The sequence below is a fragment of the Delphinapterus leucas genome, chromosome 6 (genome assembly GCF_059928025.1).
Source record: "Delphinapterus leucas isolate spDelLeu-1000000601 "Yukka" chromosome 6, BTC_Dleu_Yukka2, whole genome shotgun sequence".
Lineage (NCBI taxonomy): Eukaryota > Metazoa > Chordata > Mammalia > Artiodactyla > Monodontidae > Delphinapterus > Delphinapterus leucas.
In genome coordinates, this window is record NC_143134.1 from 103,090,585 (window position 1) to 103,117,024 (window position 26,440).

General features: G+C 40.2%; 2 protein-coding genes across 2 annotated transcripts in view; one reads left to right on the forward strand and one right to left on the reverse strand.

The window, feature by feature from the left end:
- The window catches only part of ZNF483 (zinc finger protein 483), a 31,909-nt gene extending 6,934 nt beyond the window's left edge, over nucleotides 1-24,975 (forward strand). The window contains exon 5 of the mRNA XM_022579061.3: nucleotides 1-24,975. Within this exon, the coding sequence (XP_022434769.1) occupies nucleotides 1-1,568 (1,568 nt within the window). The 3' untranslated portion in view covers nucleotides 1,569-24,975.
- The window catches only part of PTGR1 (prostaglandin reductase 1), a 45,493-nt gene continuing 25,621 nt past the window's right edge, over nucleotides 6,569-26,440 (reverse strand). The window contains exon 9 of the mRNA XM_089912644.1: nucleotides 6,569-26,440. This exon is cut by the window's right edge and continues 3,482 nt beyond it. The gene's annotated coding sequence lies outside the window, so the exon portion shown is untranslated.

Here is a 26,440-nt window from a genome sequence, read left to right on the forward strand (position 1 = left end):
AGTGTGAACTTAGCGGTGAATTGAAGGAATCTGGCGGAAATCAAGATGTTCTTATGGAAGAATCGACTTTAGATAAAATAATAGAAAGGTATCTAATGAGTGGTGATTGTGACTTGACAGGAGAATCCTGGAAACATGGCAGACTAGAGGAGTGTCGTAGTGATAGGGAACATTCACAACTAGCAATCACACAAAAGAAAACTCATGGGAGAGGCAATAAGGGTGAGGAATTTGACTCAGAAAAGAGCCCTTTTGGAAATAACTTCAAACCACCTTCAGACCTAATTAAACATCTCAGAGTCTACTTAAGGAAGAAATCTCGGAGGTATAACGAAGGCAAGAAACCCTTCAGTTTTCATTCAGACCTTGTCCCAAACCGCAAGGAACACAGTGGAGAAAAACCACGAAAATGTAATGAAGGCAGGAAAGCCTTAAGTCACTCTTCATCTCTGACTGAACATCAGAAACATCAGAAAATCCATTTGGGGGAAAAGTCCCAGAAGTGCAGTAACTGTGGGGTAGCCTTTACTCAAAACTCATCCCTTAGTAAGAGAAAAAACTCCTCTGCATGCGAAAAATGTTGGAAAGATTTAGGTCAAGATGCAGCCGTAGATAAAGACGAGGGAACTGAGACTGGAGAAAAAACCCATAAATGCAGCAAATGTGGAAAAGCCTTTGGCTATAGCGCCTCACTGACCAAACATAGGAGAATTCACACTGGGGAGAAACCCTATATGTGCAATGAGTGTGGAAAAGCCTTCAGTGACAGCTCATCACTCACACCACACCACCGAACCCACAGTGGAGAAAAGCCCTTTAAGTGTGATGATTGTGGAAAATCTTTCACCCTGAGTGCCCACCTCATTAAACATCAGAGAGTTCACACTGGAGAGAAACCCTATAAATGTAAAGAATGTGGGAGGCCCTTCAGTGACAGTTCATCTCTTATTCAGCATCAGCGAATTCATACTGGAGAAAAACCCTACACATGTAACAACTGTGGAAAATCCTTCAGTCATAGCTCATCCCTTTCCAAACATCAGAGAATTCATACCGGAGAGAAACCCTATAAGTGTGGTGAGTGTGGGAAAGCCTTCAGACAGAATTCTTGCCTTACCCGACATCAGAGGATTCATACTGGAGAAAAGCCGTATTTGTGTAATGATTGCGGGATGACTTTTAGCCATTTTACGTCTGTGATTTATCATCAGAGACTTCATTCAGGAGAAAAACCTTACAAGTGTACCCAGTGTGAGAAAGCCTTCCCTACCCATTCGCTCCTTAGCCGTCATCAGAGAATTCATACGGGCGTAAAGCCTTATAAATGTAAGGACTGTGGGAAATCCTTCAGTCAGAGTTCATCTCTTAATGAACATCATCGAATTCATACTGGAGAGAAACCCTATGAATGTAACTACTGTGGAGCAACCTTTAGTCGAAGCTCAATCCTTGTAGAACACCTGAAAATTCATACCGGAAGGAGAGAATACGAATGCAACGAATGCGAGAAGACGTTCAAAAGTAATTCTGGCCTCATCAGGCATCGGGGATTTCATTCTGCAGAGTAACTCTTGGAAATATAGTAAGGTGGGGGGTGGGATTTAGTCACAGTTGTCCCTTATCAAAAACCTGGGGTGTAAACTACCACAACATTGATTACTAGGAAATTTAGTCACAATTGTCCCTTATTAAAAACCGGGGGTGTAAACTACCACAGCATTGGTTAGTAGGAAATTTAGTCACATTAGTCCCTCATTAAAAACCTGGGGTGTAAACTGGTGCAGCATTGATTAGTAGCTGCAACTTTGATGGGTTGGCAGCTAGGAAAAAGATACTTTTTGTCATTCACCCCTCTTTGCAAGGATGTCAACTTTCAGTAGATAGTGATTCGGGTTGGTTAAGTCACATGAAAAGAGAAAAAAGTAGTATGAGATGTGAAATGATTCTGAAAAGCCAAATGTGAATTTAAAAAGCAGGAGAGGGGTGCACAGGGCCCATCTTACTAACCTCTTCAGATTTTCTTCTCTCCTAGCTTCCGATTTCACTACCATCTAGTTTTATAGAAAGAGGACCTGACTGTAGTCAGGTAATCTGGGTTCTGTCCCAATTTGCTGACCAACTTCCTATATAACCTTGGAGAAATCATTTGACCTTTCTGAATTTTAGTTTCTTTACTGGTAAAGTGAAGGGGTGGGACTAATGATTTCTGAGGTTTCTTTCTTTGGTACTTCTTGTACCTTCTGAAGCTGTGGGAACAAGTTAAACATTTTTGATTCTTTGGCATTTTCAAGTTTCCCTAGTAGAAAATAACTCATTTAAGCTACTGAACTTCTGGCTTAGTGACAACACAGTATGCTTTTTAATACTCGATGCCAGAATTGCTCAAATGCTGTGAACAGGAACAAGTCAATAGAGCTCAAACAAGTTTGCCTTCAGGGAATGTTTTGATTGGACAAAGCACCCCAACCTGTTTTTCCTCTAGACTTTGGCCATGGGGATTGGGAATCTCTGTGGCATGCTCCTGGGCCATCTCAGCCATGAGAGTAACAGTCCTAGAAAATAAGTGAGGGGTTGGGGGGGGGTAAATGGGTACTGAAAACAGCTATTTTGGATGAATTGTCTTTTGCAAAATAGAATTCTATTTTTTAAAAAGTTTGCCTATACTAAGTACAGCTTCTTATAATCTAAGTGCAAACATTCTGTATGGCAAAGGTCACAAGCTAAGATTGGGCCCTTTTACATGTTTTAGTTGGCCTGTATGGTAAGGTGGTTGTGTGTGTGTGTGTGTATGTGTGTAATTAGTTGTCATCATTTAAAAATTAGGAAATTTCATACCCACCCAAAAAGAGTCTTGTTTTGAAAAATTATAAGGGCTGACAGTACTGGGCCCATATTTCAGTGGGGCAGTCAGCTGGTTTCGGGTGTCAGCTTTTTTCGGGTAGCAGCTGCTACCATTAGATGGGGAATCTATTCTTGTACTTGCAAAGTTATCTCATTTATGTAGCTTGACTTGCCCACCGTAGGAAACTGACATTACGATCCCCTACCATCTGGAGAATACATATCCTAAAATCTAAAGGGACTCCACTGATAGTAAACTTCAAGAAAATAATGTAGAAATGATACAGAATAAATTTTCAGTTAAGTTTTCTGTTATGAAATTAGACCTCACAGGAATAGACTATACAGTTGTTAGTGGGTTGTGTCTTATGAATGTCGGTGGAGTCTGAAGAATAATTTCTGTGAAAAAGGAACTGAAAACCCTGGGTCAGTTAGGTTTGGGTCTCAGGTCATAGGGTTCTAGAGGAGCCCCACTGACTCAGCAGTGATGCAAAGTTCCTAAAGTTGAAATTTGAGGCAGCTCTTATAGAAAGAGAACGAAACGGGTAAACTTTCGGCTTCCGGAAGTGAAGAGATGCTTAATGCTCATCTGAGATTCAGCAATATTTGCTGTGATTTAATGGGTTTAGTTCGTAATGCTACTTCTGGATGATGTTTTTGGCGGCTTCTTTGTGCACCACCCCACAGTAGTTCAGGTGTTGCTGTGGGATAAATTAGTCTGTAGTTATTGCTAAGTGGACCAGCCGGAGACATTCTAGTCATGAAAGGAATATGGCTTATCAGAATTATTCACCCTGGCTTAGGTTTTTTTCTGAAAGGTTAGAAACCTTAGTATTTTTTCTGGAAAGATATAATCTATAGAGAGAATTAAATACGTAAAAATCTTGAGAAGAGGCTTGTTCCAGGATGTTTACTTGTTACACTCTCCAGCATTCACAAGAGGAAGTTTTATATAAATACCAGTTGGGAATCTGGAACATAACCCCCCCCTTTTTCTTTACTGTGTTATTGAGGTATAAATTATACATTGTAAAAGTCATTATAATGTATAATTCAGTGAGTTTTAGCCAACTCACTGAGTTGTACAGTTGGCGCCACAATCTGATTTTAGAATATTTTATCATCTTGATAAGATCCCTCACACCCATTTAGAGTAATCCCATCCCCACCCTGATCCTAGGCAACCATTAATCAGTCTACTCTGTCTCCTTACGGTTGCTATTTCTGGACATTTTATTTAAATGTAAACATATGTGGTCGTCTTCAGTTTTTCCATTAACTTGTTTCTGAGTTCATCCGTGTGGTTTTCTGAATTCATCTGTGAGGTAGCATATTGGTACTTTAAGCCTTTTTATTGTCAAATATTATCTGATTGTATGGATGTGCCATATTTTGTCCATTCACCAGTTGAAGGACATTTGGGTTGTTTCCATTTTCTGGCTGTGAAAAATAATGCTGCTTTGAACATTAGCGTGCAAGTCTTTGTGTGGACATAATGTTTTCATTTTTCTTAGATGCCTGAGTGGAGTTGCTGGGTTATATGGTGAATTTTAGTTCAACTTTTTAAGACGTTGCCAAGTTGTTTTCCAAAGTGACTATGTCATTTTACATTCTGAACTTGAGTGTATGAGGGTTCCTGATGAAATTACATCCTCACCAACCCTCGTTATTGTTTGTATTTTTTATTATAGCTAACCTAGTGATTGAAGTGGTATCTCTTTGTGGTTAATGATATTGAGAATCTTTTCATGTGTTCTTTAGCTATTGATGTACCTCCTTTGGTGAAATGTGTTGTCCACACGTTATTTTTATTATTAACTTGCAGTTCTTTTTATTCTACCTATAAATCCTTTATCCAGTATGAACTTTCTAAATACCATGTACTAGCCACAGAAGACAACCTCAAATCCTGCTGTACAATATTCATCAAAAGTTTGGTTTCAGTAACTGCTTACATAAAATTGCCTAAAGGATATTTAGCCTGGCTTATTATCTAAATATTTAAATTCATTTTTGGGGTTATATCAGACCATCAAAAGGTTTTATACTTCTTTGGATTCCTTATAGAATTGCTTTTATTAACCTGTTTTACTTTATGCTCTTTATCTATGACACATTTTACTTGAAAATGAAGAACTTGCATTTAAAAATGTTTCCACTTAATGAGTTTCTATTGAAGAAATTTCTTTTCGGTCTCAGGACAAGACAAGGCTTCTCCTGTGAGTTAATTCACTTTTATTTACTTATTTTAGAGTTCATTTTAAAATTTATTTTTTATTTATTTTTGGCTGCATTGGGTCTTTGTTGCTGCGTGTGGGCTTTCTCTAGCTGTGGCGAGCGGGGGCTACCCTTTGTTGTAGTGCACGGGCTTCTCATTGTGGTGGCTTCTCTTGCTGCAGAGCACGGGCTCTAGGCACATGGGCTTCAGTAGTTGTGGCTTGCAGGCTCTAGAGCACAGACTCAGTAGTTGTAGCGCACGGGCTTAGTTGCTCTGCAGCATGTGGGATCTTCCCGGACCAGGGCTTGAACCTGTGTCCCCTGCGTTCACGGGTGGATTCTTAACCACTCTGCCACCAGGGAAGTCTCTAGAGTTCTTTTTTAATGTGGTAGAATATACATAACATAAAATTGATCATTTTAATTCTTTTTAGGTGTACACTTCAGTGGCATTAAGTACATTCACATTGTTGTGCAATCATCCCCACTATTCATCTCCAGAACTTTTTTTTTTGGCCACACCGCATGGCATGCGGGATCTTAGTTCCCTGACCAGGGATCGAACCCATGGCCCCTGCAGTGGAAGAATGGAGTCTTAACCACTGGACCGCCAGGGAAGTCCCTCCAGAACTTTTCCATCATTCCTAATTGAAACTTAGTCGTTAACCATTAACTCCCCATTCTTTCCTCCCCCAAGCCCCTGGTAACCACTATTTGACTTTTTTTCATTCGTCTATGATTTTGACTATTTTAGGTACTTCCTATAAATGGAATCATTCAGTACTTGTCCTTTTGTGTCTGGCTTGTTTGACTTAGCATGGTGTTTTTAAGGTTCATGTTGTATCGTGTCAGAATTTCATTTTTTTTCATTATTTTAATGCTGAGTAATATTCTGTTGTAAGTATGTACCACATGATTTGTGCATTCATTTTTCAATGGGCGTTTAGGTTATTGCCATCATTTTGGCTCTTGTTAATAACATTGCTATGAACAGTGGTGTGCAAATACTGTTTGAATCCCTGTGTTCAGTTCTTTGAGATATATACCTAGAAGTGGAATTGCTGGATGCCCTCAAGGTTCATCCATGTCATGGCGTACAACAGGATTTCCTTCTTTTTTAAGGATGAATAATATTCTATTGTATGTAGATACCACATTTTTTTTATCCATTCATCCTTCAATACACATTTAGTTTGCTTCTATCTTGGCTATTGTGAAAAATGCTGCAGTGAACATGGGTGTGCAAATATATCTTCAAGATCTATTTTCAGTCTTCTGTGTATATACTCAGAAGCGAGATTGCTGAATCATGATAATTCTATTTTTAATTTTGTAAGGAACTTCCATGCTGTTTTCTACTGCAGCTGCACCCATTTCACATTCCTACCAGCAGTGCTCAAAGGGTTCCTGTTTCTCCACATCCTTGCAACACTTAACTATTTTCTGTGTTTTGATAGTGGCCATCCTAACGGGTATGAGATGATATCTTGTGGTTTTGCTTGCATTCCCCTGATGATTAGTGATGTTGAACATTTTTTCATATACTCATTAGACATTTGTATGCCTTCTCTAGAGACATGTCTGTTCAAGTCTTTTGCCTCTTCTTTTAATGAAAAATTACATTTCTTATTCCATTCCTTTTCACTGCTTTGATTTTCTTTGCTATGTAGAAGTTTTTGTGTTTGATGTAGTCCTATTTGCCTGTTTTTGCTTTGTTTTGCTTGTGTTTTTGGTGTCATAGACAAGAAATCATTGCCAGATCCTATGTCATGAAGTTTTCCTCCTATATTTTCTTTCAGGAGTTTTATCGCTTCAGGTCTTAATATTTAGGTCTTTAATCCATTTTGAGTTAATTGTTGTGTGTGGTATAAGGGTCCATCTTCATTCTTTTGTCTGTGGGTGTCAAGTTTTCCATGCACCGTTTGTTGAGATTATCCTTTCCACATTGTGTAGTCTTTGTACCCTTGTTGAAAATCATTTGGCCATATGCACTCGTGTGTTTCTGTTCCATTGGTCTGTATGTCTTTATGCCAACAGTACCATGCTGTTTTAATTACTGTAGCTTTGTAGTATGTTTTGAAATCAGGACATGTGAGGCCTCCAGCGTTTTTCTTCTTTCTTGAGATTGTTTTGGCTATTTGGTGTCCTTTAAGATTCCATATGAATTTGGGGATGGTTGCTTGTGTTTCTGCGAAAGACCACTTGGGGTAGTATAAATATTTTAACAATATTAAGTTTTCAAGTCTGTAAACATGGGATGTCTTTCCATTCATTTGTGTCAACTTTTCTTTCAGCAGTGTTTTGTAGTTTCCAGTGTACAAGTCTTTTACTTCTTTGGTTAAGTTTATTCCTAAGTAATTTATTCTTTTTGATAATGGTGTAAATAGAATTGTTTTCTTAATTTCCTTTCTGGATCATTCACTGTTAGGGTTTAGAAATGCAACTGATTTTTGAATTTTGATTTTATATTGTAAAATTTGCTTATTAGTTCAACAGGTTTTTTTTGTGTGTGTATGTGTGTGTGTAATGTTTAGGGTTTTCAACACATAAGATCATGTCATCTGTGAAAAGAGATAATATTACTTCTTTCTTCCTAAGCTGGATGGCTTTTAATTCTTTATCTTGTGTGATTGCTCTGGCTAGGACCCAAGTACTGTGTTGAATAGAAGTGACTAAAAGTGGGTATCCTTGTCTTACTCTTGATATTGGAGGAAAAGGTTTCAGTTTTTCACTGTTGAGTATGATGTTAGCTGTGATCTTTTCATTAATGAACTTTATTATGATAAACAGATTTGCTAGATATAGAATCCTCAACCAACAGTTTTTTTTCTTTATGCACTTTGAATAAATCAACCCACAGACTTCTGGTCTCCAAGGTCTCTGAGAAGAAATAAGATAGTTTCATTGAGGATCCCTTTTATACGATGAGTTATTTCCTCTTGTTGCTTTCAAGGTTCTGTGTCTTTGGATTTTGACAATTTGATTATAGTTTGTCTAGATTTGTGTATCTTTGTGTTTACAGGCATACCTTGGATATATTGTGGGTTTACTTCCAGACCGCTGCAGTAAAACAAATGTTGCCTAAATTGGATTGCACAAATTTTTTGGTTTCCCGGTGCATATAAAAGTTATGTTCAGGGCTTCCCTGGTGGCGCAGTAGTTGAGAGTCCGCCTTCCGATGCAGGGGACATGGGTTCGTGCCCCGGTCCGGGAAGATCCCACATGCCGCGGAGCGGCTGCGCCCATGAGCCATGGCCGCTGAGCCTGCGCATCCGGAGCCTGTTGCTCCACAATGGGAGAGGCCACAACAGTGAGAGGCCCGTGTACCGCAAAAAGAAAAAGTTATGTTCACACTCTACTGTAGCCTGTTAATTGTGCAATACCATTATGTCTATAAAACCGATGTGCGTACCTTAATTAAAAAATAGTTTATTGCTAAAAAAAAGCATCTGAGCCTTTAGCAAGTCACAGTCCTTTTGCTGGTGGAGGGTCTTGCCTCATTGATGGCTGCTGACTGATCAGGGTGGTGGTTGCTGAGTTGGGGTGGCTGGGGCAATTTCTTAAAATGAGACAACATTGAAGTTTGCTGTATTGGTTGACTCTTCATGAACAATTTCTCAGTAGCTCTCAGTGCTGTTTGATAACATTTTACTCACACCAGAACTTCTTTCAAAATTGGAGGGACTTCCCTGGTGGTGCAGAGGTTAAGAATCGGCCTGCCAAGGCAGGGGATGCGGGTTCGAGCCCTGGTCCGGGAGGATCCCACATGCCACAGAGCAACTAAGCCCGTGTGCCACAACTACTGAGCCTGTGCTCTAGAGTCCGTGTGCCACAACTACTGAGCCTGCTCGCCTAGAGTCCGTGCTGTGCAACAAGGGAAGCCACTGCAATGAGAAGCCTGCACACTGCAACGAAGAGTAGCCCCCGCTCGCCGCAACTAGAGAAAGCCCGTGCACAGCAACAAAGACCCAACACAGCCCATAATAAATAAATAAATAATAAAAAAATTTGGAATCAGTCCTTTCAAACCCCGCTGCTGCTTTAGCCAAGTAAGTTTATGTATGTAATATTCTAAATCCTTTGTTGTCATTTCAGCGTTCTTCACCAGGAGTAGATTCCATCTCAAGAAACCACTTTTTTTGCTCATCCATAAGAAGCATTCCTCATTCCTTAAAAATTTTATTATGAAATTGCAGCAATTGAGTCATATCTTTAAGCTCCACTTGTAATTCTAGTTCTCTTGCTATTTCCACCACACCTGCAGTTACTTCCTCCACTCAAGTCTTAAACCCCTCAAAGTCACCCATGAGGGTTGAAATCAACTTCTTCCAAACTTGTTCATGTTGGTATTTTGACCTTGTCCCATGAATCACGAATGTTCTTAGTGGTGTCTAGAATGGTGAATCCTTTCCAGAAGGTTTCAATTCACTGTACCCAGATCCATCGGAAGCACCCATCTCCATCAAGTCATCTTTTCATTCTGTTAGCTCTTAAGTTTCTCCAGGATCCTGTTTTGAAACCCTTCACCCCCCCCCCACTTTTTTGCCATATCTACAATCTCTTTAATCATTTCCTTGGTTGGCTCTGTTGTAAGTTCCATGGAGTCATGCACATCTGGACACAGTTTTCTCCGGCAGGAATTTATTGTTTCAGGCTTGATGGCTTTCATGGCCTTTTCTTTTAACAACGATTGTGTCTTTAATGATGTAATCCTTTCAGACTGTAATGATGTCCTCTCTGTCTAAGTTCTCTTCCATAGCACTGACAGTCCTTTCCGTAGAGTACCATGTGGAATGAGCCTTAAAGGTCCTATGACCCCCTGCTGCAGGGGCTGAATTAGAGATGTTATGGTGGGGACAAGTAGATCACTTTGACTCCTTCATTGTTGAACTCATGGGGTTCTGGGTGGCCAGGGGCATTGTCCAATATCAAAAGAACTTTAAAAGGCGGCCCCTTGTTGGCAGGTTACTTCCTGACTTCAGGGACAAAGCACTGATGGAACCAGTGCAGAAAGTGTTCTTGTCCCAGCTGGTGTTTATCTTTTCCCTTCAAGGTTCCGTGTCAGCAGCTTCATAGTTGAGGGCAGCCCTGATCATAAACTCCACTGCATTTGCACAAAACAGAGTTATCCCGTCCCTTCCTGCCTTAAATCCTGGTGCTTGCTTCTTGTTGTTACTAATAAATGTCCTTTGTGGCATTTTTTCCCATAATACGGCACTTAAACATTTGCATTAAAAACCTGTTTAGGCAGATATTCTTTCTCAACAACTTTCTTAGTGGCATCTGGGGAAGTCTGCTGCCTCTTGGTCGGAAGAAGCTATTTCTGCTGTTATCTTGACATTTTTTTAGGCCAAACCTCTTTCTAAAATTATCAAACCATCCTTTGCAGGTATTAAACTCTCCATCTTTCCATCTTTCAACTTTAAGTTGTCACCTAATGACTTTGCTTTTTCTTGAATCATTAAAGTCCATAGATACGCCTGCCTTAGAGCAACCTTGCATCCACATAAAAGCTGCATTTAAGGCTAAAAAGGGGGACTTCCCTGGTGATCCAGTGGTTAAGACTCCGTGCTCCCAATGTGGGGGGCCCGGGTTCGATCCCTGGTCCCACATACTGCAACTAAGCCCGTGCACCGCAACGAAGAGCCCGTGCGCCGCAACGAAGAGCCCATGTGCCGCAAGAAAGACCCAGCGCAGCCAAAATAAAATTTTTAAAAGGGATTAAAAGGTATGTATTTTGTAAAAAGAGCAAGGTTGAGCTAATATGGTTATGGCTTGAGAAAGATTGAAACAGGTATGGGAACATCTAGTTGTTATAGCCTAACCCAGTAGGTAACATCCATAGGCTTGTAGATATAATTGGCAGTGACATGGGATTAAAGAGAAACTGGTTACAGATAAGACCAAGGCGTCTCAGCCATCGTGAACAGACTGGAGTTTCTGGTGACAGATCCAACAGAAAGGTTTTCCCCTTTTGCAACGGATTGGGAGATGTGGACAAGAGTATTGCCTTTCCAAGAAAGGGGGAAAATAAGGTAAAAAACAAGAGCAAGAAAAGGGTATACAGGCCTGGTCTCATCATTTTGGGAAAGCTGTCTCCTTTGGCTGTCGTCTCCTTCAGTTCTTGGAAATCTTCAGGGTGAGGTCACCAGTTGGTGTGCAGGTCCCATAAGGGTTTGAGGCTTCCTTTAGATGAGACATGTGGGTCCAGGAGTCAACTCCTTGGAGTTTGGTGGCACAAGGATTGGTCAGTTATGCTTGATAAAGGCCTTTCCAGCATGGTTGAATAAAGTGTTTTGTGGAGATGTCTTTTCCAATAAAGAAATCTCCAGGCTGCGAAGTGTGGCGTTTGACGTCTTCATCTTTAAAAGGATTGCTCTATTAAAGCATGGTTATTTTTAATAGATGTAATTAGACATATGCAACATTGCAGTATATCTCGTTTCATTAGTTGTAGATGAAAGAGGCAGGAGCTAGATGCATGGGGTGCCCAGCAGTTAGCTCAAAGGGTGAGAGTTTATGAGTTCCAAAGTGAGTGGACTTGAGATTGAGAAGGACCAGAGGCAGTGCTTTTGGCCAAAGTCTTTGGAGGATTTCCACAAAATTTGACTATTGAGGTTTTTTTTTTTTTTTTTAAATTGGGTATAGTTGCTTTACAGTGTTGTGTTTCTGCTGTAAATTGAAGTGAATCAGCTATATGTATCCATATATCCCCTCTTTTTTGGATTTCCTTCCCGTTTAGTTCATCAGAGCATTGAGTAGAGTTAGCTGTGCTATACAGCAGGTTCTCATTAGTTGTCTCTTTTACACATAATGGTGTGTATATGTCAATCCCAATCTCGCAATTCATCCCACACCCCTTTCCCCCTTGGTGTCCATACGTTTGTTCTCTGTGTCTCTATTTCTGCTTTGCAAATAGGTTCATCTGTACAATTTTTCTAGATTCCACATACATGCGTTAATACACGATACTTGTTTTTCTCCTTCTGGCTTACTTCACTCTGTATGACAGTCTCTAGGTCCATCCACGTCTCTACAACTGATCCAATTTCGTTCCCTTTTATGGTTGAGTAATATTCCATTATGTATATATACCACATCTTTATCCATTCGTCTGTCAATGGACATTTAGGTTGCTTCCATGTCTTGGCTATTGTAAATAGTGCTGCACGGAACATTGGGGTGCATGTGTCATTTTGAATTATGGTTTTCTCAGGGTATATGCCCCGTAGTGGGATTGCTGGGTCATATGGTAGTTTTATTTTTTTATTTTTAAGGAACCTCCATACTGTTCTCCATAGTGGCTTTTTCAATTTACATTCCCACCAACAATTCAAGAGAGTTCCCTTTTCTCTGCACCCTGTTTAGCATTTATTGTTTGTAGATTTTTTAATGATGGCCATTCTGACCGCTGTGAGGTGATACCTCATTGTAGTTTTTTTATTTTTTGCGGTATGTGGGCCTCTCACTGTTGTGGCCTCTCCCGTTGCGGAGCACAGGCTCCGGACGCGCAGGCTCAGCAGCCGTGGCTCATGGGCCTAGCCGCTGTGCGGCATGTGGGATCTTCCTGGACTGGGGCATGAACCCGTGCCCCCTGCATTGGCAGGTGGACTCTCAACCACTGTGCCACCAGGGAAGCCCCATCATTGTAGTTTTAATTTGCATTTCTCCAATAATTAGGTTGAACATCTTTTCATGTACCTCTTGGCCATCTGTATGTCTTCTTTGCTGAAAGGCTATTTAGGTCTTCTGCCCATGTTTTTGATTGGATTTTCTTTTTTGTTATTGAGGTGCGTGACCTGTTTGTATATTGTGGAGATTAATCCCTTGTCAGTTGCTTCATTTGCAAATATTTTCTCGCATTCTGGGGGTTGTCTTTTCGTCTTGTTTATGGTTTGCTTTGCTGTGCAAAAGCTTTTAAGTTTAATTAGGTCCTATTTATTTATTTTTGATTTTATTTTCATTACTTTAGGAGGTAGGTCAAAAAAGATCTTGCTGTAATTTATGTCAAAGAGTGTTTTTCCTATGTTTTCCTCTAAGAGTTATGTCAAAGAGTGTTTTTCCTATGTTTTCCTCTAAGAGTTTTGTAGTGTCCGGTCTTACATGTAGATCTTTAATGCATTTTGAGTTTATGTTTGTGTATGGTGTTAGGGAGTGTTCTAATTTCATTCTTTTACATGTAGCTGTCCAGTTTTCCCAGCACCACTAACTGAAGAGACTGTCTTTTCTCCATTGTATATTCTTGCCTCCTCTGTCATAGATTAGGTGACCCTAGGTGCATGGGTTTATCTCTGGGCTTTCCATCATGTTCCATTGATCTATATTTCTGTTTTTGTGCCAGTACCATATTGTGTTCATTACTGTAGCTTTGTAGTATAGTCTGAAGTCAGGGAGCCTGATTTCCTCCATTCTTCCTGCTCTATTTTTCTTAAGATTGCTTTGGCTATTCGGGGTTTTTTGTGCTTCAATACAAATTGTAAAATCTTTTGTTCTAATTCTGTGAAAAATGCCATTGGTAATTTGATAGGGATTATGTTGAGTCTGTAGATTGCTTTGGTAGTATAGTCATTTTCACAATATTGATTTTTCCAATCTAAGAACATGGTATATCTCTCCATCTGTTTGTGTCGTCTTTTATTTCTTTCATCAACATCTTAAAGTTTTCTGCATACAGGTCTTTTGCCTCCTTAGGTAGGTTTATTCCTAGGTATTTTATTCTTTTTGTTGCAATGGAAAATAGGATTGTTTCCTTAATTTCTCTTTCTGATCTTTCGTTATTAGGGTATAGGGATGCAAGAGATTTCTGTGCATTAATTTTGTATCTAGCAACTTCACCAGATTCACTGATTAGCTGTAGTAGTTTTCTGGTGGCATCTTAGGATTTTCTGTGTATAGTATTATGTCATCTGCAAACACTGACAGTTTTACTTCTTTTCCAATTTGTGTTCCTTTTATTTCTCTTTCTTCTCTGATTGCCGTGGCTAGGATTTCCAATACTATGTTGAATAATAATGGCAAGAGTGGACACCCTTGTCTTGTTCCTGATCTTTGAGGAAATGCTTTCAGTTTTACACCATTGAGAATGATGTTTGCTGTGGGTTTGTCATATGTGGCCTTTATTATGTTGAGGTAGGTTCCCTCTGTGCCCACTTTATGGAGAGTTTTTATCATAAATGGGTGTTGGATTTTGTCAAAAGCTTTTTCTGCATCTATTGAGATGATCATATGGTTTTTATCCTTTAATTTGTTAATATGCTGTATCACAAGGATTGTGTTGTGTATACTGAAGAATCTTGCAACCCTGGGATAAATTCCACTTGATTATGGTGTTTGATCTTTTTAATGTGTTGTTGGATTCTGTATGCTAGTACTTTGTTAAGGATTTTTGTGTCTATGTTCATCAGTGATATTGGTCTGTAATTTTATTTTTTTGTGATATCTGTCTGGTTTTGGTATCAGGGTGATGGTGGCCTTGTAGAACGTGTTTGGGAGTGTTCCTCCCTCTGCAATTTTTTGGAGGAGATTGAGAAGGATAGATGTTAACTCTTCTCTAAATGTTTGATAGAATTTGCCTGTGAAACCATCTGGTCCTGGAGTTTTGTTTGTTGAAAAATTTTTTTTATCACACTTTGAATTTCATTATTTGTGATTGGTTTGTTTATATTTTCGAATTCTTCCTGGTTCAGTCTTGGAAAGTTTTACCTTTCCAAGAACTTGTCCATTTCTTCTGGGTTGTCCATTTTATTGGCATGTAGTTGCTTGTGGTAGTCTCTCATGATCCTTTGTATTTCTGCAGTGTCACTTGTAATTTCTCCTTTTTCATTTCTAATTTTATTGATTTGAATCCTCTACCTTTTTTTCTTGATGAGTCTGGCTAAAGGTTTATCAATTTTGTTTATCTTCTCAAAGAACCAACTTTTAGTTTTATTGATCTTTGCTATTGTTTTCTTCATTTCTATTTTATTTATTTCTGTTCTGATCTTTATGATTTCTTTCCTTCTACTAACTTCAGGTTTTCTTTGTTCTTTTTCTAGTTGCTTTAGTTGTAAGGTTAGATTGTTTATTTGAGATTTTTCTTGTTTCTTGAGGTAGGATTGTATTCCTGTAAAACTCTCTCTTAGAACCGCTTTTGCTATGTCCCATAGGTTTTTTTTTTTTTTTTTTTGCTGCATTGGGTCTTTGTTGCTGTGTGTGGGCTTTCTCTGGTTGTGGCATGTGGGCTTCTCATTGCAGTGGCCTCTCTGGTGCGGGGCACGGGCTCCAGGTGCATGGGCTTCAGTAGTTTTGGCACATGGGCTCAGTAGTTGTGGCACGTGGGCTCAGTAGTTGAGGCACGCGAGCTTAGTTGTGGCACGCAAGTTCTAGAGTGCAGGCTCAGTAGCTGTGGTGCACGGGCTTTTGCGCCGAAGCATGTGGGATCTTCCTGGGCCAGGGCTCGAACTCGTGTCCCCTGAATTGGCAGGCGGTTTCTTAATCACTGCGCCACCAAGGAAGCCCATGCATCCCATAGGTTTTGGATTGTCATGTTTTCATTGTCATGTGTTTGTAGGTATTTTTAAATTTTTTCTTTGATTTTTTTCAGTGATCTCTTGGTTATTCAGCAATGTACTGTTTAGCCTCCACGTGTTTCTGTTTTTTACAGTTCTTTTTCTATAATTGGTTTCTAATCTCGTAGCATTGTGGTCAGAAAGGCGGCTTGATACAATCTCAATTTTCTTAAATTTTCCAAGGCTTGATTTGTGACCCAAGATGTGAGCTATTCTAGAGAGCATTCCATGTGCACTTGAGAAGAATGTGTATTCTTCTGCTTTGAGGTGGAATGTCCTGTAAATATCAATTAAGTGTGTCTGGTCTGTTGTGTCATTTAAAGCTTGTGTTTCCTTATTTATTTTCTGTCTGCATGATCTGTCTATTGGTGTAAGTGGGGTGTTAAAGTCCCCCACTATTACTGTGTTACTGTTGATTTCTCCTTTTATGGCTGTTAGCATTTGTCTTATGTATTGAGGTGCTCCTATGTTGGGTGCATAAATATTTATAATTGTTATGTTTCCTTCTTGGATTGATCCCTTGATCATTATGTAGTGTCCTTTCTTTTCTCTTGTAACAGTCTTTATTTTAAAGTCTATTTTGTCTGATATGAGTATTGCTACTCCAGCTTTCTTTTGATTTCCATTTACATGGAATGTCTTTTTTCATCCCCTCACTTTCAGTCTGTATGTGTCCCTAGGTCTCAAGTGGGCCTCTTGTAGACAGCATATATACGGGTCTTGTTTTTGTATCCATTCAGCCAGTCTGTGTCTTTTGGTTGGAGCATTTAATCCATTTACATTCAAGGTGATTTTCGATATGTATGTTCCTGTTACCATTTTCTTAATTGATTTGGGTTTGTTTTTGTGGGTTTTTTCTTCTCTTGTTTCCCGCTTAGAGAAGTTCCTTCAGCATTTTTCGTAATGCTCTTTGGTGATGCTGAATTCTCTTAGCTTTTGCTTGTCTGTAAAGCTTTTGATTTCTCTGTCAAATCTGAATGAGATCCTTGCTGCATAGAGTAATCTTGGTTATAGGTTTTTCCCTGTCATCATTTTAAATGTATCCTGCCACTCCCTTCCGGCCTGAAGAGCTTCTGCTGAAAAATCAGCTGATAACCTTATGGGGTTTCCCTCATATGTTGTTTTTTGCTTTTCCCTTGCTGCTTTTAATATTTTTTCTTTGAATTTAACTTTTGTTATTTTGATTAATATGTGTCTTGGCATGTTTCTCCTTGGGTTTATCCTGTATGGGACTCTCTGTGCTTCCTGGACTTGGGTGGCTATTTCCTTTCCCATGTTAGGGAAGTTTTCAACTCTGATCCCTTCAAATATTTTTTCAGACCCTTTCTCTTTCTCTTCTTCTGGGACCCCTATAATTTGAATGTTGGTGCTTTAATATTGTCCCAAAGGTCTCTGAGACTGTCCTTGATTCTTTTCATTCTTTTTTCTCTTTTTTTTTTTAAGATGTTGGGCATAGGAGTTTATTAATTATTTATTTTTGCTGTGTTGAGTCTTCGTTTCTGTGTGAGGGCTTTCTCTAGTTGTGGCAAGCAGGGGCCACTCTTCATCGCAGTGTGCGGGCCTCTCACTATCGTGGCCTCTCTTGTTGCAGAGCACAGGCTCCAGACGCGCAGGCTCAGTAGTTGTGGCTCACGGGCCTAGTTGCTCCGCGGCATGTGGGATCTTCCCAGACCAGGGCTCGAACCCACGTCCCCTGCGTTAGCAGGCAGATTCTCAACCACTGCGCCACCAGGGAAGCCCCATTCTTTTTTCTTTATTCTGCTCCTTGGCAGTTATTTCCAGCATTCTATCTTCCAGCTCACTTATTCGTTCTCCTGTCTCAGTTATTCTACTATTGATTCCTTCTAGTGTATTTTTCATTTCAGTTATTTGTTGTTCATCACTGTTTGTTCTTTAGTTCTTGTAGGTCTTTGTTAAACATTTCTTGTATTTTCCTGATCCATACCTCCATTCTGTTTCTGAGATTTTGGATCATATTTACTATCATTTCTCTGAATTCTGAGGTAGATTGCCTATTTCCTCTTCATTTTTTTTGTTTTGTAGGTTTTTACCTTGCTTCTTCATCTGTAACATATTTTTTGTCATCTCATTTTTTTTGATGGGTGGGGCTGTGTTCTTGTCTTGCTGGTTGTTTGGCCTGAGGTGTCCAGCACTGGAGTTTGCATGCAGTTTGGTGGAGCGGGGTCTTGGTGCTGAGATGATGACCTCCAGGAGAGCTCACACTGATTAATATTCTCTGGGGCCTAAGGTTCTCTGTTAGTCTAGTGTCTTGGACTCAGTGCTCCCACCACAGGGACTCAGGCCCGACCCCCAATCTGGTTGTGCAGTGATTCCTCCCATCCCCTTAGGTGTCCAGGGTCCCCCACTAGCACCCAGTAGGTGCTCTGCAAGGATTGCTGCAATGCATTCTTTTTTTAAATTTTTTATTTATTTATTTAATTTATTTATGGCTGCATTGGGTCCTCATTGCTGCACACAGGCTTTGTTTTAGTTGCTGCGAGTGGGGGCTACTCTTAGTTGCGGTGCATGGGCTTCTTATTGCAGTGGTTTCTCTTGTTGCACAGCACGGGCTCTAGGCGCACGGGCTTCAGTCATTGTGGCTCATGGGCTCTAGAGCCCAGGCTCAGTAGTTGTGGCGCATGGGCTTAGTTGCTCTGCGGCATGTGGGATCTTCCCAGATCAGGGCTCAAACCCATGTCCCCTGCATTGGCAGGAGGATTCTTAACTACTCTGCCACCAGGGAAGCCCCTCCATGCATTCTTGTACTTGTGAGGAGATACGAACTCCATGTCCTCCTACTCTGCCATCTTGACTCTGCCGCCCCCCCCATTAAGTTTTTTTTTTTTAACTCTAGTTTTTGTGTTTCTTTAAAAAAAATTAATTTACTTATTTATTTTTGGCTGTGTTGGATCTTCGTTGCTGCAGATGGGCCATCTGTAGTTGTGGTGAGCGGGGGCTACTCTTTGTTGCCATGCACGGGCTTCTCATCGCAGTGGCTTCTCTTGTTGAGAAGCACAGGCTCTAGGCGTGCTGACTTCAGTAGTTGTGGCACGTGGGCTCAGTAGTTGTTGCTCGCGGGCTCTAGAGCGCAGGCTCAGTAGTTGTGACACGTGGGCTCAGTTGCTCCTCAGCATGGAGGAGCAAACCCGTTTCCCCTGCATTGGCAGGCATATTCTTAATCACTGGACAAACCCGTGTCCCCTGCATTGGCAGGTGTATTCTTTTTTTTTAAAGGGAACCCTCTGACAGTTGTTGGGAATGTAAATTGGTGCGGCCACTATGAATTTATTTATCTATCTATTTATTTATTTATTTATTTATTTATGGCTGTGTTGGGTCTTCGTTTCTGTGCGAGGGCTTTCTCTAGTTGTGGCAAGCGGGGGCCACTCTTCATCGCGGTGCGCAGGCCTCTCACTGTCGTGGCCTCTTGTTGTGGAGCACAGGCTCCAGACGCACAGGCTCAGTAGTTGCGGCTCACGGGCCCAGTTGCTCTGCGGCATGTGGGATCTTCCCAGACCAGGGCTCGAACCCGTGTCCCCTGCATTGGCAGGCAGATTCTCAACCACTGCACCACCTGGGAAGTCCCCCCCCATTGAGTTTTGATGACACTTAGTTCGTTCGATTAGTCCTGAAGCCTGGTGATGATGTGTACAGTGAAAGTACTGAAGATTTGGCCAAACAACACATACTTGCTGTAATATTTGACCAGTAAAACAGGTCCCTTGGTTGCTGTGGAGCTCAAGAGGGGTTCATCAGGTAGGGATATTTTTTTCCAGTAAGTTTTAGCTACTGAAGAGGCAATAGTTTGTCTACGTGGGAAAGCTTCAGTCCAGTGGGAAAACATACAAATCACTGCCAAGATATATTTGTATCCATGGGGTGAGGATAGCTGAATAAAGTCCCTTTTCCAACTCTAATGGCAATTTAAAGTGTTTGGGGGCAGTGCGGACAGGTTTCCCCGGATTATATGTTGAACAGGTGGGGCTTCTGTAGGGGGTACAGAGATAATTAGAGGGGATCCCATGATTATTTTTTTGGTGGCCTTAACTAAAAGGACAGTAGCAGGAATGACTCTAAGGCAAAAGGGGTATCCTCGTGCCCAGGGTCCAGCTGCCAACTCTAGTACCCTATGGGGTGATGGTGATCCCCATGCTTTTGGGTAAGTAAGTGCTTCTCTCCTTCTCTTGTATGAAGAGGAAAAAGGGAAGTTGATCAACAGTAGGGAGATTTATCAAGCTTTCCTTTAATGTATTAAAAGCTAGATCATTTGATTCATCCAGTTGGCTGTTTTGGTTGCTGCTATCAAGTTCTAGATTTATTGTCTCCTTTTGGCAGAAATGCCAGCATGACATTTTTTCTAAGGAATCTTGGCCCAATAAATGAACAGGGACAGAGGAACTAAAGAGAAAAGGGTAGCTATCTCTTAGCCTAAACCAAAGGAGATAGGTTAACAGACAGGAACCTGGGGAGGTTTATTTTGAGACCCCCCCCCCACTGAACCATTTTAATCCTCTGAGTCAGGGGCTCTTGAGTAACAGGTTGAGCCCCAAGACTGTAGCTCTGGTGTCAGTGAGGATGGAGGGACTCATTCCCAAGCTGGAGAGTGGTTTCTCTAAGTTGACTGAGGGGAAGGATTGGGGAAAAACCCTGTAATTCCCTGGGAATTGAGGAAGCTGGTTAGAGGATTGAGGGTGCCTGGTGCACTTAAGCTTGTCACAGTCTTTCCTTCAATGTCCTGGCTTTTTGCACTAATGGAAAAGACCAGGAGGGTTTGTGTTTCATTTAGGGGCCTCTACTTGGTGGAGTTGAAAATTGAGGATTTTAGTGGTCGGTCTTTTAGTTGAATCATCTGTGGTGCTGGTGAGCTGATTTGCTGAATTAAATAAATCTGGAGTGGAAATAATTTCCCATTCCATCCTGGTCCTTTTAACTAGAAGAGAAAGATCCCTATTCAACCCATTAATGAACATAGAGTTAAAGGCTACCCCAGGGGCCAGCAAAATTGAGTTTGTTTGGGAATAACAGAGAAATTACGATTTGGGACATGCAAACTATGGTAAACTTATAGACATGTCTGGAGAAGGAAGGTCAGGAGTGTTCTTTTTACAGCGGAATGGAGGAAGTTGGGAGGGGCTGTTTTGAATGAAAGTTCATTGGAGGAGAATGAGAATTCAGGGTTGTGGTGGCTTCTCATTGGCTGAGTTGCAGTGGTTTCTCATTGGCTGGGCTGTTGTTGGCGAGGAAGAAGTCTTTCTTCCTGCTGAGGAATGTAGAGTAAGCTGGTATGTGCTTGAGAGCTCTCCCTTCAGGGCTTCCAGTCTTCATTTTGCATGAGGTTTTTCTTTTATTTGTTTTCACAAGTTCTAAGATTATTTCAGGCTGGAGTCCTTAGGTGTCTCTCCCTATAGAGTGGTTCTGATAACTTACAGCTTTGCTAAATCTACCTGTAGCTCTTCTGGGGCTTTTCCCCATTGATATTCAAGATGTTTACGGGTTTGTTTTTTTTGTAAAGTGCGACCAAGGAGAGCATTCCTTTTTAAATTAATCATTAATGGATACATATTCCCCAGTTTTTTTCTGCTTTGAAGAATCTTCTTCATTTTCTCTCTTGATCTGACAACATGTTCAGAACCTTCCTTTAGCTCTTTGAGCATATTTGACAGTTATTTTAAAGTCTTTGTCTAGTAGGTCTGAGTTCCTCAGGTATATCTCCTGTTTCTCCGTATGCCTTGTGATTTTTTTTGTTGAAAAGTGGACATGTGAATCTTATATAGTCACCCCCCCTTATGTGCAGGGGATACGTTCCAAGACCCCCAGTGGATGACTGAACCTGCCGATAATACTGAACTCGTATATATACTATGTTTTTTCCTTTACATACACACCTGTGATAAAGTTTAATTTATAAATTAGTCCCAATAAAATATTAACAATAATAATAAAGTGGAGGGCTTCCCTGGTGGCACAGCGGTTGAGAGTCCGCCTGCCAATGCAGGGGACGCGGGTTTGTGTCCCGGTCCGGGAAGATCCCACATGCCGCGGAGCGGCTGGGCCCGTGAGCCATGGCCGCTGAGCCTGCGCGTCCGGAGCCTGTGCTCCGCAACGGGAGAGGCCACAGCAGTGAGAGGCCCGCGTACTGCAAAAAATAATAATAATAAAGTGGAATTATAATGATATAGTATAATAAACATGTGAGTGTGGTTTCTCTCACAAAATATCTTATTCTGCTGTGCACATTCTTACGATGATGATGTGCGATGATAAAATGCCTATGTAATGAAATGAGGTGAATGACAGGCAGTGTGACATAGCATTAGGCTACTGTTGACCTTCTGACACTGTGTCAGGAGAAGGATCATCTGCTTCGGGTGATCCTGGATCACTGAACATGACGTTGATGGATAGATGTTGGGAGCAGACGTTCTTGGTTGGGAATACCAGGCAGGTTGGAGCGGGATGGTGTGAGATTTTATCACACTATTCAGAATGGTGTGCAATTTAAAAGTGATGAATTGCTTATTTCTGGAATTTTCCATTTAATGTTTTCGGGCTGCAGTTGACCGCTGTTAACAAACTGTGCAGAGCCAGACCATGGATAAGGCAGGGGACTACTGTAGTGTGGTACCTCTGGAAATCAGATTCTCCTTCTCAGATTTTTTTTTTTATCGTTTGTTGTCGTCTCTCTGCCAATGATCAGTCTGTGGTGAATGCTTAGACTTTTCTCAGGTCTTTTCTGAGCCTGTCTTTCCCTGGGCAGAGGCAGAGGCTTTCTAAATTCTCCCATACATGTGGGGATGGTTCAGGTGGTAATGCGAGCAATGGGGAGCGATGGGGAACGATAGATGAAGCTTCGCTGCTCGCTCGCCGCTCACCTCCTGCTGTGCGGCCTGGTTCCTAAAAGGCCGTGGACCGGTACTGGTCTCTGGCCCAGGGGTTGGGGACCCCTGCTTTAAATCCCCTGGGAACCACTTTAGCCAGTGGGGGGAGTTGGAAGAATGGCCACTCACCTCTGTCTGCTCTTCCTTCTTGATCAGAAGCAACCATCCACAGTCAGGACCTGGGACCCTGGTATTTGGAGGAAAAGGTCTTTATTGCCCACCTTGGCTCCAGCAAGTCAAACTAGAAATGTTTGGGCTGGCTGATGGGGAATGGGTAGCTGCTACTCTGCTAAAGGCTAAAATCCACCACTGTTCGTTGCAGTTTACCACTTAAGATTTCCCCTGGACACTACAAGCCTTAAAATAGACTCCTGTGTTCCAAATAGTCACTTTAGGTACTTTCTGCCAGTACAGTTGTTGTCTAAGTGGAGAGATGGCTTCCTGGCGCCTCCTACTGCTCCATATTCCCTGACATCAGTCCTTCCATGTCTTTGATTTTTATCCTTCTTTTTGGAAGCTGTTGTCAACTTTTATCTTCCAGCTCTACTACTAAATGTTTTGAATGTTTTATTTTTGTTGTCATATTTATATTTCCAAGTGCATTTTCTGATTCTCTGCTTACTCCTTTTTAAAAAAAAATCATATTCTGTTTGTGTCATGGGTGAAATACTCATTTCTCTGAGGATGCTAATATGGTATCCTTTAGTGTTACCGCTCCCTTCATTATCTTTCCTCTGAGTTGTTTTTACTTGTTTTCTCTCTTTCTCCTTGGAGGCTTTCCTCAAACTTCTGGTGATCTTTGACTACTCATGTTTAAGAAGAGGGCTCTAAAACACCACTTGGAAGGTGTTTCAGTTACTGTGGCACTGTCCATTAGGAATAGAATGTGAGCCACGTAATAATTTCAGATTTTCTAGTAGCCACTCTAAAAAGGTAAGAGGAGACAGGTGAATAATATAATTTGTTTTACCCAGTATATCCATAATATTATATCAACATATAATCAGTATAAAAAATTATTGGTGAGGTATTTTATATTATTTTTTTGCACTGTCTCCAAAACCCATGTGTATTTTACAGTTGCAGCACATCTTAGTTCATACACTAAATTTTTATTTGAAATACTTGAGCCATATTGAGATTAATAAAACTTAGAGTTGAAAAGTAGATTTACCTAGTTCTTCCAAATGCACTTTGTTGTTAGTCTACATATACCTAAATTTTTCAAGTATCAGAAAATTATTTTCCTTCGATATTTGCATCCACATTTACAAAGTTGTTCATCTTTTTATCGGAAGAATTGACTTGATTTTGAAACAAAAGCATATAGTTTCAAAGCAATATCTGTTTAAATAAATTCAACTCTTCTGTCAACTCTGTTACTACCATTAAATTCAATGATGTATTGCATAAATGGAAACAAAACTAAATTTATCAGTATCAACCATTCTTCACATTTTTCTTGTATTTTGCAGCCAATTTATACAATGCTATTGATTACATTGAAAATTTGCATGTTGACTCATGTTAGAAAAATGTGTAAAGTCATTATTTTTTGTTTATATTATGAAATGTTTCAATTTTAACTAATTTTTCTCACCTGAGTAGGTCACAAGTTTTTCCCACTCTAAGAAGCTTCAAATGTAGCTCACTCATATTCAGTGTGATACTGCCACTTTTTGTCTTTGATTTTCGAATACTTAGCAGTCATTCCTTTCATTTCAAGAAAATCTTGAATTGGAATTCCCAGTACAGGAAATCTTTGTAAAATTCTTTTATGATTCAACCAAGGAGTATCAGTAAAGAACACAAGATCATTAAAAACATTATTTTCAACAGTTTCATAAACTAGCAGTGATTATATATCATTTGCACACATGTACGGAAGAATTTTAACATCTGTATTCATGTCTGTCTTCTTGGAGTCTGCTTCAGAAAACTGAACAGATATTTTCAATAGTTACCATATAGTGGAACAAAGCAATGAGGGAAATACCATTCTCTTGCTTTAAAACTCCAGTATATATGTCTTTGGACCTAACACAGCTTTAGTCTTATCTTTATGATAGAAACGAATTTTTTTCTCTAGCTGAAATTTCTTCTTTATCAGGTGGAAAATTGTCAAAAATATCTGTCATGAGTTTGAGTTTTTAGACAATGAATTGACATTTCTTTATAAATTTCGATGTTCTTTGAGACAGAATGTACTCAAAGTTTTCAGTTGGCAGTGTCTTATATCTTATATTACACACCTAAAGCTAAGTACTTGAAATTTTTCGAATTTTGAACCAATTGATCTTTGATATTACAAGAAATTTCTTGTCTTCTGTGAGCAAAATTAGAAGGTTAATTTTCAATTTTTATGTGTCTTTTTAAGGCTTCCTCATAATTTTCTAACTAGATTACCATAATTAAAATGGTCATTTCTTTTATCATCTCTCCATCGAAGATTCTTGTGTGTGTGTGTGTGTGTGTGTGTGTGTGCGCGCACATGCAAGAATTCAAACCATTTTATAGCTGGCCAAGTATAAGCTTGAAATCCTGTTAAAAATTGTTTAAATTTTTTGTTGGAAATGTAATTCTCATTTCGTAGGACTTATTTCGTGGATTCTTTTTTGACTATTGGGAGAATACTTATCACTAAACTGTTGCTGAAAAAATGAAATAACTATTAGCTGCTGTCTTAAATATTGTCTACTGTATTGAACACTTGTGTACAACAAACAGCCTTCTCATTTTCCTGTGCCTGCAGTGAGTTGCATTTGCTACTCATCATCGAATGTGCACTGTACCCCCTTGCACTCTTTTTTCTTTGCTGTACTCGTTGTGGTACTAGCTTCTGTATTGCACTGAATTCTGCCTCATTAATATGCCTTCATTAAAAATCTAAATATTTTTCCATATTTTTAATCTAGATAATTTTATTATATTACAGTTAAAATAATAAGTGTCTCAATTTATGATTATGGTTTACATATAGGTGTCACTGTAATTTGTGCTGTCTGCATAGGTGTTCTTTAACTTGTACTATCTACATAAAATATCCAAGTAGACACATTGTGATGTTACTTCAGTGCATAGAAAAAAATCATCTGAACTGAATCAGTCTGTTGATACTGACTAGATTGGTGAAGTGTTTATCTGTAATACTAGAAGTCATGCACGTTCCTGTACAAGCATTACAATACAACAGCAACGTCCTGTGCCGTGCAACAGTTAAAGTGAATTGTAGTTCTACCAAAACAATAAAGTTGTGTTTAATGGAAAAATATTTACTCTGCCTCAGTTTTTTAAACCTTGAAATGTGGCACTCTATCCATATTTCCAGTTCTCAGTCGCCTTAAATGGCTACCATATTGAACAGTATAGAGTTGGAGTACGCAGTGAGCCACAGAGAACCCAACAAATCAGAGTGATGTTAACTCAGTAAAAGTTTATTTCCCAGTCAGACTTCCACCTTTTTCTTTCCAACATTTTGTAATCATGCCATCTGGAACATATGGCCTCCAAGGTCCCAGAGGCAAGGAAAGCAAGACCTGGAGCATTATACAATGTTTCTAAGCACTGGCCTGGAAAAGCTTAGAACCTTGGGTCCCATTTTGGTGCAAAGGTGTCCCAGGGCACTGTAGAGAATTCACAAGGGCTTCCTAGGATATTTTAAGTTTTAGGGAAACAGCTCTAATTACTGGACATGGCACCAACTAATACTATTATGTTGCTTGGACCTAACTATTTAGCAAATGGAACTGTCAGGTATTTCTTTTAGCCCAGGGACGCTGTGAGAAAAGGATTGTGCTACTAAGGATGCTGTAACCAAGAAAGTTTGGGAACCTCTGGCTTAGAAATCACTTCTACTCTTCATTTGGCCAGACATCAGTCATATGAGCCTCGGCTAACTGCAAGGGAGGCTGAGAAATAGTTTTCCCCTTGTGAGCACATCCACTGCTTCTGCCCCAG